This window comes from Arachis ipaensis, chromosome B10 (genome assembly GCF_059453495.1).
Source record: "Arachis ipaensis isolate K30076 ecotype BB chromosome B10, ASM5945349v1, whole genome shotgun sequence".
Lineage (NCBI taxonomy): Eukaryota > Viridiplantae > Streptophyta > Magnoliopsida > Fabales > Fabaceae > Arachis > Arachis ipaensis.
Genome location: NC_142435.1, coordinates 788,478 through 800,432, shown reverse-complemented (window position 1 = coordinate 800,432; position 11,955 = coordinate 788,478). Strand labels below are relative to the sequence as shown.

Here is an 11,955-nt window from a genome sequence, read left to right as displayed (position 1 = left end):
ATCTTCCTAATATTATTAACATTTTTTATTTAAAAACATATAATTAATTGTATAATCCTATCCTTTAAGTTGGTCAAACGTACAATCTAAATTCTTTTGGTTTTTGGTCACATGCATTTTATTGATGTACTTTCTTGTTTTGGTTATCCTTTCTATCCTTTTAGGATTTTTTTTTTATTATCTTTCACTTATTTTCATTTATTGTTTTCCATTTTATGTGTTGTGTTTAGATCCTCTATTTTAATTCAGATACGGAGCAGTTTTATTCATTTACATTCCTTTTTGTTTGAAAATACGAAAATATTTGATAATAAAAAATATTAATAAAAAACTGTCAAAATTTATTATTTTTAATTTTATTTAATATACTTTATAATAAATAAATATTAAATAAGACAAATTTAAACTGTTTAGGCCGACTGTTTTTTGTTTTTCTAATATTACCGAAAATAAAAATAAAGAATAAATTATTTATTAAAAGGTTAAAAATATAATTATACTATATAAATACAAAAAAATTATTTATCCTTGCAGAAACTAGAAACACAATTGATCTCTCATTCACATTTATTTTGATAATTGATTATTCTAATGAGAATTTTATAAAAAAAATATATAAATATATGCAAATATATAATGAATAATTTCTAAACTCTATAAAACAATTTTTTGTATAAAAAGTGGTTATGATATAAATGATTCGACAATAAAAAAAACCTCAAAATCGAAGCAAATGTGTGAGCTAACAAAGTGAGTCATCTAAATATAATAAAATATTACTTGTACAACCCTTAGTCTAAATGTTTAAGTTGGTCAAATGAATAATCTAAGCTTTTTGTTTTATGGTTTAGGGGTTTTGGAGGGTTTTTTTTTTTTTTTTTTTTGGAAGAGGGGTTGGGGAATAGACTAATTGAGGGAGATAGAGGTTAGAATGGAACTCAATTTTTTTATTTAATTTAAAAGAATTTTTGTTTTTAAAGTTGGGTAAAAATTGATGGAATAAATCAACATTTATCAATCTCCTCATATAAGTGTTTAATTGGATCAAATTCACTATCTAAATTGTTTTGTTCGTTTCCACAAGTCAGACCTCAAGAAGACAAATTTGTTACATCTATCTGCGCTTTATGGAGATTTAGTTGCACTTCACAAAATCTCCTTAACTGGCATCAAGTTTGGATTGTACAAACTAACTCCTAAAACTTGGTTGAGGAGCACTTCGGCCAAAATAAATACATTATACCCTCTTGAACTCTAAATTACCAACAGAACCCCCAAAAAATTTCTGAGTGTATAATTATAGTACTTAGAGACCCAACCTTTGTTAAATATATGCGTTTTTGTTATCAAATTCCTAGTTTCCTATTTTGAATGATGAATATCCCCCTTTAAAAAAAAGTTTCCTTAAAAAAAAAAAAAAACTCTACTAGAGTCCTTTTATGCATCGTTTGATCCAATCAAACTCACATTTAATCCCCTTAATTCATCAAGTTAAAACAGTTTCGGTAAACAACTTAATTAAGTTACTTTTGAAAAAATAGTTTAACCAACAAATGACTATATTAAAAATAACTTATAAATAAATTATTTTGTATTTGAATTTTTAGTTTTAGAAGTACTTATTTTATAGAAATGTAATAAAAAATAGTAATATTATGAGAGAAGTCATTTTTTTAACTTCTTTATAAGCTCCTAAATAGCTTCTTAAAAAATTACAAAAACATTAATACTACTACTTTTCATAAGTCAAAAACTCAAAAAAATTACTTTTGAAACTTCCCAAACGGACCTGAATTCAGTTGAGGGTTGACAGCAAGTTAGGTCACAATCTTTGAAGAATCTGTTTGAGGCTATAATGTACTTTGGAAACAACTATTTTTATGTAAAACATAAATTCTCCCCCAGCTAGTAACTAGTGACAGTAATTCCAGCAGTGAGATATTGGTGCATACACAAGGTTTACAACCACTTCGATTTCGATTTCTATTTTCAGTAGTTTCAACATTAAGACAGGATTATCGATGTCGATAAGCCCATTCCTGATTTCACTATTCAGTTCAAAATATCTTAAAAGGACACTAAATAAAAAGAAAAACCAAACTGGTAATTAGCATGTGAGCCCTTTTTTATTGGGCAGGCCTAAGCAAAACTCATGAAACAGTTAGGTTAACATGGGTTCTGTAAAATGGCACACTACTGCACCACATTCGTCGAGCCACATGCAGATCGAAGTAAGTTTTGGTCTGTATAATGGCACACTACTGCACCACATTCGTCGAGCCACATGCAGATCGAAGTAAGTTTTGGTCGATGGCCAGTCTGTGAGGCAGGCAGGCATATAGTTCCAATCAAAATCTTGATTGTGACATACACAACTAAACTGTTTAATTCTAGAGAACAGTCCACTAATGACCACTGTTAAGGATCTTATCTATTAATCATAAATTAATGCATGCAATTCAGAGACATTGAAATATTAGCTAGCAAGTTGAACTAATACCATAAGCACCATAATCTAAAACTAAACAGTGTAGTAATAGTACCAGAAAATATAACAATGTTTCAGGACCTAAAGTAAGATACACAGTCCCTAGCAGAAGTGTATATCTGTTACTGCCTTGATCTTGACTCTGCCCGCCTAGCTTCATCTGTTGTCGAAGGAAACAACTCCACGTACCTTGATCCAATTGTCATTTTATCCTTGCACATTGCTCTCTTGGCCTCGTCGGGGGAAACAAACTCCACATAAGCCTCTCCAGTAGCTTTTCCATCTGGGCGACAAGCAATGTGTACCCTATCTTCTATCAGCTTGAAATCTTTAAAAAAATCAATAATTTGAGCTTTAGTAGCTGAAAATGGAAGTCCACGCATCTTCAATATCTCAGTGTACTCCATCTGATCTTTATCGCTGAACCTTTTGGTCCGAGATGGAGGAGGGCTTCCATGGTAGTCATTATCGTATATTCCTTCATAATTGACCTCAGATGCAACAGCATTGTAGTAATCTTGCTTCTTGCACCTGAAGACTTCCACATATCTGCGACCCATGTTCTGCCGGTCTCTCTGTAGAGCAAATTCAACCTGCATTGCTCCTGCAAAGACTACAAAGGCCTCTCCTGAGAATCGTCCACTCTTGTTGACAAGCAACACATCCACAATGGTCAGTCCAGCAAAGAACTTCAGGATGTCAATGTCAGTGCAGTTGAATGGAAGTCCCCTGAGACGAACCACAGGAAATGGAGGAGGGGGCTGGAAGCCACCACCGTATCCATAGGGTTGAAAGCTGCCTGTTCCGCTGCTCACTGCGAAGTATGGATTGGATTCCATCATTCTTTGTCTCTTTGAGCCAACCTCGTACCCGTCCGAAACCCCCCCGCTTCCCAACATTGCCCTTCAAATTTCCATACCCATAAAAAAAAAATCCCCCACTCAACATGTTAATAAAGCCAAACCCAACCCACACTTTCCCTGGCACCTAATTCTAATTCCTAATGTAATAAAATATATCATATTGATTAAAACTCCCAAAACCAAACAATATAGAAGGCAGTAACTATATATCAACTAGCTATACCAATAGAACACACTATTACCAATAAAAGGTCCACAAACATATATCTTTCAGAGAATGCGACTCAAAGTTAACAGTAGAGATACCTACCCTTAAACTAACAAAGCCAAAGGGAGCTAATCAAAGATGTATATAAAATCAACACAAACAAAAAAGGGTCGGTTATTCCCTATTAATTTTTCAGTAAGAATCACAAAATACATAGGTAAATTAAATCAGCACATGGGATATAGATTATCCAAAAAACATAGCTCTATACGTAAAATTGATATACATAGCCAAAATCCACTCCTCTATCAGATTCTAGCTCACATGTAAATAAAACTACTTCTCTCATTTAACACAGCCACTCTTCCCTCTAATTAAAAAAAAAAAAATTGATAAGAATATCACTGCAAAAAACTTAAAAGAATGATCTTTTCCTTTTCAAAACTCAGATGCACAAAAACACAACCTCAAATCAGATAAGCATCGCCACCAGAAACCTAACTCCAGATTAATATCAAAACAATAAAAAAAAAACACACAGAGAACAAAATCGAGCAGAAAAAAAAGGAATTTGAGCTCAGCATAATGGTACAATAAACGGAAATTCGAATCAAATAGAGACGGAAACAAAAAGTGATAAAGTTATGGCAGCCTTACCCTCTCGGACCGTACATGTTACCGAGATCGCCGAACGATCGAGCAAAGGGAGGGTCGGTTGACGGAGGAAAACGATACGGATCCAGTGCTGCGATTGGACGAAAATCCCCAAATCCAATGAAGAATCCAAAAAGAAAATGGAACGCGAGAAAGAAAAAAGAAACCCTAGTTAGGGTTACAATAACGTTAACGAGCTTCTTCGTGGTGGAACACTGCGCACCCTTCCCCGGAGAGTTTTTTATTGTGTTTGTGTGTTCGTTATGCTTATGTTATTTTGTTTTTATTATTAATATTTTCTGTGGTTGATTTGGAAGTTATTTATTGGTTTGGATCTTTTTTTTTTAATTTTTTTATTTTTTAAATATTCTACTCTGGATCAAATTTTTTTAAAATAAAAAATTTAAAATAAGTAAAAATCTAATCATTATTAAATTGAAATAATAAAATTTATAGTCTCACACATGATAAAAAAAATTAAACAACTATAAATTAAGGAAAAGTTTAGGGAGCAAGCAATTTTATTGCATTTTGGCCAGTATATAAAAAAGTGAGCCATTGGATGAAATCTCACACCAATCTCACACCATCAAATCATTATTGATGGCTAGTTGATGGCTACCAATCACAAATGTTGCTGGCCCTAGCATTGCTCTTAAATTAATAGTAGTTAGTCTATTTAATATGTTATTTTTATTTTATTTTTTTCGCTTTAAAGTACCTCTTACTCCAACACCCTTTCACATAGCCAATTGAGCCATTGAAATTGTGAACCACTCTTGTTTAATTTATTTAATTCTTTCTAATAAGAAACATTCTATCCAACTCCAAGATTGAATCCTTTCATGATTCCATCAAGATATTTGTCCCAAATTCTTGAATCATCCTTCTAAAAAACTTAACTAGAATATTTACTATTCTATTAGTTTATAAAGCACAAACACTTCTATAAATTATAGTATCTCCATATCTTATATTTTATATACATATTGTAATAGAAACTATCATGATTGCCAATGAGTAATAGCTCAAACGGCATAATTTTCCCATACTCATCTAAGAAGTTGCGAGTTCGAGTCTTCATATCTTGGGTAAAAAGAAAAAAAAAACTATCATGGTTAAACTAGTGATATGAAATACATCCGAGAGATTATAGTACTTCAATTACACACCTGAATTTAGTGTTTCGTTTAGTGATATGAAATACATCCGAGAGACTATCATATGCACATAGATTGAAACTGGTTTAATCATATGATGTCAATTGTCATTTGTCAAGTGGCATATGATGTCAATTGTTATTTGTCAAGTGGTAAATGATATGATGCTTATAACTTGATGTGTAACTTACTTTTTACGACAAATTTTGAATATTTAATAATTATCTATTTTTATATTTTTAAAATTAAATATTAATTTTTAATCCATTTTAATAAGTTAGACAAACACTTTTAAAAATTATAGGAATAAGCTTGTCAAGTATCTACTAGTCAGTCCTTCAAAAGAACACTTTATCATAGGGATATGAGCCAAACACTGCACTTAAGATATTAGCTAAATTCTAAGAAACTCTAAGCATCAAAAGGACATTGCTGAACCTGTTGGTGAAAAAGTATCTTTAAACTGTTCTATATGATAACAGCATCTTAACACATCTTGTAACTGCGTAAAATGATTGCTAATCCGGCTGGAGTGAACAGAACAGAATGCCACTGAAGCTTTTGCAAATTGCAATTCAAGATGAATCAAATGACAAAATTCCTTGATAAGGTCTAAGATACAAGAAGAAACAAAAAGAACCCAGCAAGGTAATGGCTATCATATAACATGCAAATGCAGAATGGATCTTACTCAGTGGCCTCTGCTCAAAAGCAAAAGAAATGGAATACTTACAGCCAAGGTTATCAAAATAAAGTTTCTAAACTAGTGGAAATCATAAAAATCAACCTATAAGCTCATAAACCGAATTTGGAAACTAAAGAATTTACAAGTTAAGTCTTAGAGTTTGATAACTTTGCTTACAACTGACCATCCAATGTTGGAAAAAAAGAAAAGAAAAAGGGAGCCCAGTCATGGTGTACAAATCTATTAACTTTTCATTCTTTCCATTTTCAGATCCATGATACTAGTCAAGGGAGCTTGTGATTTTCCAGCATTGTAGTTGAAGATCGCAAAAATCTATTTAAAATAGACGAGTCTACAAATAACTTTGCTAACCCTGGTAGATACTATTAGCCAAGGTATAATCCCAATCTGCAACGATATTTAAAAAGAAAGTTGGCAATTACATTTAGAAACCAACTGCTAGTAGAATGCATAGTGTAGACAACACGATTGCATTGTATCATACGCCACGTAAATAGGTAAATTGTAAAGTTAAATCTCCTACACTTTAACCTTTTAATCAAACATACCCCAAAGTAAAAAATTACTGCAAAATGTGTACCAAAATTATTTGGATTTTGAAGTACCCTAACCCATGCAAATGCAAAGTATAAAGCTGATATCGATTTTCTCCTTTGCATTGCCTTAAAATATCACTTCATTTGAAGAAATATGCATGTAAGGAAAGATACTCGCAATTACTTACAATAACATTGCCATTTTGAAACCCACCAGTCCTCCAAGATAATAATCTTCCTGAAAAAAGTTCAGAACACAAAACAAAACCTTAGTGTTATGTACTTTTGCTATTAATAAAAGATGAGGTAGGAAAGTTGTCAGCTATGACATCCTTGGGAAAGAATATCAGAAATCCAAGAAAAATAAGAAAGCCGAATTTGATTTTTTCACATGAAAAGCTAATAAACCTTCTAGGTCTTATTCCTTTTTTTATAAACAAAACACAAATGGGCAATAATGCCATATTATAACCTAGAAAATTTGAAGCAATAATCGTAATTGCATTTACCAAATGGTTGCACAAGTTGTTGAGATATGGTAGCCACAGGAACACTCCAAAACCAGATAAGCAGAACGAAATATGTTAAAACCTACACAGCATATCCAGATAGTATTTTATCAGCATACAGAAATAAAATAAACAAACTACAAAACAAATATTGATTTGAAAATACCCTTGCGATGAGCAGAACTTTTGAATACAATGCATTATCCTTGTTCTGTAAATTTTGACCTGCAGATTAATATAAAATAAATTATAATCTTTCAATCTACATGAACAAGAAACTATCCACCGAAATAATACGTAAAGATGTTGAAATGAAAAATGAATATAAATGCTAGATTTATGAAGTAGGAAACACCTACGGCAGTTTTACAGTATACATGCACAAGAATTTCCACTATTTTATGCATAACGGATTATGTGACTACATTACTGAGAAGATATCATTAATTGCACACTTTCAGGTATTTTACAGGGGGGACAATTGTTTGATATTTCAATTGTTGGGATTAGCAGGGATTTTACAATAACTTGATTGCTCGACAATCAGGCTGTGGTTTATCTAAGAATTGTAAAGTACTTCAATATTAGAATTTGAAAATGGGATTCTGGAACTAGAGTTTTGTTTACCACTTTTTTATACTGTCCTGCATTCCTTTCACAATCACTCAAAAAATTCTTATTGTTCCCTTTCTTCTGTTGTGCTATGCGACATACATCATACATCATGAAAGGGCAAAGAAAATCCTCCCAAAACACAGAAAATCCAGCAAAAAGATATGAAACAACAGAGAAAAAAGAAGTTGATATAAAAATGGAAAGGATATAAAAATTATCTTTAACTCCTTAGCATCTATTATAAAAATACTGTAATACAAAAGAGTACACATTTAATGAGTTTAAAATCATACCTTTTATTTTATATATGAAAAAGTGTATATTTATTTAGATGACCTTGTTTCAATTTTTCAGCAACATATTGTTTAAATTGAACAACTTGAATAATTACAGCATACAGCCTTCTCATTTTCAGTTACTACTTGTTGCTTCCAAAATTTAAGAACATATTTAGAACTATAATTTTCTTTATTTCGATGTAGAAGTTCAAAGATTTAACATTATAGCTCTTCATTGTGTCAATCACTCAATCTACATCTGCATAAAATACAACATCAAAAATGAATTGCAGCAAGATATAACTCACACTTAGCAAGTTCTCTCTCTTTAGCAGCTGCTTGTCTTCTGAGTTTTGCTGCCTGGGCAAAGGTGGCTGGCCTGAGAGGACAAACAATGGGTTCATGTACACATTCTATCACAAAAGAACACATATGAAATTAAGCCTATATTAGATTTAGATCAATGAATTTCTGATGTTGCAATGAAATATCTATGGCAGTTGCCAATGATATAGACATTTCTTTATCATATTGGCCCTTGTCCACTTCAATATATTTTGTTTCAATATTCTTATTATAACATTCACTTTTAAAGCGAAAATATCTATAACATAGGGCACAGAGAACATACTGGCAAAACGATAGATTTACCCTTCCACTTACAATGGCCATAAACTAAGCAAGCACATAAGAAAAGAAACCAAGTATAAATAAAGTTTCACTTTCAATCATATAATAGCAAGTCTGAATGGCTGAGCAACTCAATCTTGAGTCCTAAAGCGCCAAATAAAAATGTTTCAATGCAAGAAACAACAAATATAAAATACCACATATATCATTTCAATTCTATCAATGATCAATTCCTTTCAATAGTGGAGACAACGGCCAATGCATGAGTTACTTACTGTGACAGTGTACTTGCTTCCCTCAGAAGTTGTTTTATTTGTGCTCGCATCTGGTTCTCTTTTTCTTGCTCGGATCGACTCTGCAGCAAAAGCATACGAACAAAGGAATTTAATGTTGCAATCAACATATCTTACCAACAGAAAATAATGCTAACTGATAAGCATTCGAAAATAGTGTCCACTATGTCTCATGAAAAGTTCAAAATCATGTTAGATAGAATTGAGCTTAGCTCAATTGTAGTTGTTCCCATTAAAAGATAATCCAAATCAGCACAATATTTTCATAACAACAATGCACAAGATTGACAACTGATAAATTTAAGTTCATATATTCTTAGAGACATATAACCTCTAGAACTATAAACATAACAATATCAATACTATTAAGTTATTCTTCTTCCTATTTAATTTACAACAGAACAGAGCATGCACGACATTTTATTCAGCTGGACTATGCATGAGATATATCATCGCTAAACGTAAAAAAATTCCAATCGAGAATTATTTCTCCGAAAGCATTATTATTAGCGTAAATGGAGAGAAGAACCTTTTTGTGGCGTTCGATCCAATTTGATCCGAAATGAAAAGCGAAAATGATGAAGAATATGAAAGGTGCTGCTATCGACCTTCGTCGTTCTTCACTTGCTTCCGCTTCCATCATCTTCGTCTTCGATTCCGATCACAAAAACGCTTCCGCTCTTTCACTTCGATCCTTTCTTCTTCTGTGTTTTTGTTTTAATTTTTTGTTTATTGTTAAACTTTTCTGTCACTTGGGCCTAGTTTCGTTTAATTTTCCAAAAAAGTTTAAAGTAAGCCCAATAAAAATCCAGCAGCAACAATCGTTGACCTTGGACCTTTTTAACTCTACTACTCTAATAAAGTAATAAGCCTAAAAAAGGCTATGAAATATCTGTAAGGTGAATTTACGAACATGACCTTGGAAGGGGCAGAATATCTACACGTCAACTTCGCGTGGGCGCGTTGCTCATTATCCCGTGGCAACTTGGTAAATTCTCAAACCCCAAAAACCCCAAACTGGTAATTTCCCTCGCCTAACAGCACGCGTCACAAACATTCAAAGCACAACGCAATAGTGCTATTTTCTCCCAAATGGATTCGGCGTCCGCCCAAAACACACACACAGAGGAAGCACAAGCGGATCGGGAGCCAATGATTTCGCATAACGGGGATCGATGACGTGGCAGAAGATCTCAGAGATCCCGCGTAAACCCAAAACTTCAATTTTATTTTATGTTCCGCGATTCCAAAATTTTGTGTTAGCGTTTTCTCTTCGTTGCCCCTACCCTCTCAGGCTTCTTATTCTCGCGCCCAAACCCTTCTTTCTCACAACGCAACACAACACTACGCACTCTCTCACGAAATCACGTTCGTGTTTTCTCCTTTCTCTCTTTCCATTTCGCTTTCGTTTTCGCTCTCTAGAATTATTCGAGAGCCTTTGTTTATTATTATTATTATTTATTTGTTATTTTTTTTTCGTTTAGTAGTGACTCGGAAACCCTTGCGGCTCTGACTCGGACTGAGTCTGCGATTTCGCAACTCGTTCTTCGTTCGATTTCGAGTCTTCACGATTCGCTATGCCGAAGGTTAAAGCCGACGCGAAAGCTGCTGATAACCGGTGAGTTTTTTTTTTTTTTTTTTGAATAAGGATTTGTTCAGTTGGTTTTCACTCTTTGATATGCTAGGTTTTCGAAATTGTATTTTGCGATACTGGAACTTCTGTTTTCAGATCTGATTTCTAGTGGTATGAAGTTTGCTGTTTCGACATAGATTTCTGAAAATTTTGTGATTTTCTCGGTCACGTGTGGTTTCAGGTTGAAGCGCAAGGGCGCTGGAACGGGAAGGAAGCAGGCTAAGAAAGCTAAGGATCCTAACAAGCCTAAGAGGCCTCCCAGCGCTTTCTTCGTTTTCATGTATGTTTTCCAAATTGTTTAGCTACTTTGCTTGTGTTAGAGATTTAACTGTTTTTGGCTGAGATCGATTTGTTTTCGTTTTGCAGGTCTGAGTTCAGAGAACAGTACAAGAAGGAGCACCCAAACAACAAATCCGTTGCAGTTGTGAGTGTTTATTTACGTGGAATTATGTTCAGTACTTGTTTTAAAAAATGTTGAATGAGTTTTCAAATTATTTGAATTTTAACTTGTTTTGCCGTTGCTGCTTCAATTCAATTAGGTTGGCAAGGCTGGTGGTGACAGGTGGAAATCAATGTCTGATGCTGTGAGTACTTTAACTCTGAATTTCTCTTTTTGATGCTATTCTATGATTGGTAATTGATTTTTTCTGTTATTTTTGTAATTGTATTTTTATATTTTATGGTCCTAATTTGTTGATTACCTTGTGGTTTAGGATAAAGCTCCCTACCAGGCTAAGGCAGAGAAAAAGAAAGAGGAGTATGAAAGGACTATGCAAGCCTACAACAAAAAACAGGTAACTACATAATTTTTAGTAGTCACACTTCTATTTTAATAATCCTTGTAATTGATTGGTTTTTATGTATTCAGGAGAGTAAGGGTGCTTCTGAGGAAGATGAATCTGACAAGTCAAAGTCTGAAGTAAATGATGATGATGATGATGAGGTGGAATCAATATATATGCTGATTGCTTTTTGTACTTTAATTTTAATGGCTTTTACATGTTTCCTTGGTTGGTATTAATTATGATTTTGTTCTCTGCTGCTGTAGGATGATGATGATGATGAGTGAATTTGCTTGGTAACACGGGAAGCTTAACATGGAAATGGGAGAAGCATTTTCGGATAATTAGGGTTCTATTTAGTATTCGATAGGATTCTTACCCAATTCCAATATCTTGCTTATTATTAGCTTTTTAATTCTTGTTATGTTCTCTCTTTAGGTTTAGATTAGTGAATGATGTTAATTAGGGTTAATAGTATCATGATTATGTACTTATAGTTAACCTCTCTAGTATCTTCAATCACATACTTGGTTTCTCTATTATACTTTTTCTCTTGCCGATCAATTTTCTGAATTTCCTGAGTTAATTTAGTTTGTTGTC

General features: G+C 33.1%; 3 protein-coding genes across 5 annotated transcripts; 1 reads left to right on the top strand and 2 right to left on the bottom strand.

Annotated features, from left to right (window-relative positions):
• Nucleotides 1-2,409: 2,409 nt before the first annotated feature.
• Nucleotides 2,410-4,498, bottom strand: LOC107622458 (RNA-binding (RRM/RBD/RNP motifs) family protein). 2 transcript variants are annotated; one of them, XM_016324355.3, is made up of 2 exons: nt 4,217-4,498; nt 2,410-3,391 (listed from the first exon to the last, which is right to left on the bottom strand). In XM_016324355.3, the coding sequence occupies exons 1-2, from the start codon at nt 4,231-4,233 to the stop codon at nt 2,611-2,613; spliced, it is 798 nt and encodes a 265-aa protein (XP_016179841.1). In that variant the 5' UTR covers nt 4,234-4,498; the 3' UTR covers nt 2,410-2,610. The 2 variants fall into 2 exon arrangements, with proteins under 2 accessions (XP_016179841.1, XP_016179840.1); XM_016324354.3 differs by having other exon boundaries at nt 2,410-3,302; nt 4,217-4,472.
• Nucleotides 4,499-6,000: 1,502 nt separating this feature from the next.
• LOC107622457 (protein GET1) lies at nt 6,001-9,658 on the bottom strand. Its single transcript, XM_016324353.3, has 7 exons — nt 9,470-9,658; nt 8,923-9,002; nt 8,326-8,396; nt 7,291-7,349; nt 7,125-7,206; nt 6,804-6,853; nt 6,001-6,466 (listed from the first exon to the last, which is right to left on the bottom strand). The coding sequence occupies exons 1-7, from the start codon at nt 9,581-9,583 to the stop codon at nt 6,392-6,394; spliced, it is 531 nt and encodes a 176-aa protein (XP_016179839.1). The 5' UTR covers nt 9,584-9,658; the 3' UTR covers nt 6,001-6,391.
• Nucleotides 9,659-9,979: 321 nt separating this feature from the next.
• LOC107622460 (HMG1/2-like protein) lies at nt 9,980-11,897 on the top strand. Of its 2 annotated transcripts, none has more exons than XM_088502695.1 (8): nt 9,980-10,308; nt 10,425-10,558; nt 10,755-10,853; nt 10,940-10,997; nt 11,113-11,157; nt 11,287-11,367; nt 11,442-11,516; nt 11,622-11,897. In XM_088502695.1, exons 2-8 carry the CDS (start codon nt 10,518-10,520, stop codon nt 11,640-11,642), a joined length of 420 nt encoding a protein of 139 aa, XP_088358821.1. In that variant the 5' UTR covers nt 9,980-10,308; nt 10,425-10,517; the 3' UTR covers nt 11,643-11,897. The 2 variants fall into 2 exon arrangements, with proteins under 2 accessions (XP_088358821.1, XP_088358822.1); XM_088502696.1 differs by having other exon boundaries at nt 10,031-10,308; nt 10,428-10,558.
• Nucleotides 11,898-11,955: the final 58 nt, after the last annotated feature.

Excerpts from the sequence above, each read along its gene's own strand:
- LOC107622457 (XM_016324353.3), bottom strand. The coding sequence starts at position 9,583 with ATGATGGAAGCGGAAGCAAGTGAAGAACGACGAAGGTCGATAGCAGCA. Across the intron at positions 6,854-7,124 it reads ACAACTTGTGCAACCATTTG|GAAGATTATTATCTTGGAGG; the intron begins GTAAATGCAATT and ends AACTTTTTTCAG. Across the intron at positions 6,467-6,803 it reads TTCAAAATGGCAATGTTATT|ATTGGGATTATACCTTGGCT; the intron begins GTAAGTAATTGC and ends ATATCGTTGCAG.
- LOC107622460 (XM_088502695.1), top strand. The coding sequence starts at position 10,518 with ATGCCGAAGGTTAAAGCCGACGCGAAAGCTGCTGATAACCG. Across the intron at positions 10,854-10,939 it reads AGCGCTTTCTTCGTTTTCAT|GTCTGAGTTCAGAGAACAGT; the intron begins GTATGTTTTCCA and ends TTCGTTTTGCAG. Across the intron at positions 10,998-11,112 it reads ACAACAAATCCGTTGCAGTT|GTTGGCAAGGCTGGTGGTGA; the intron begins GTGAGTGTTTAT and ends CAATTCAATTAG.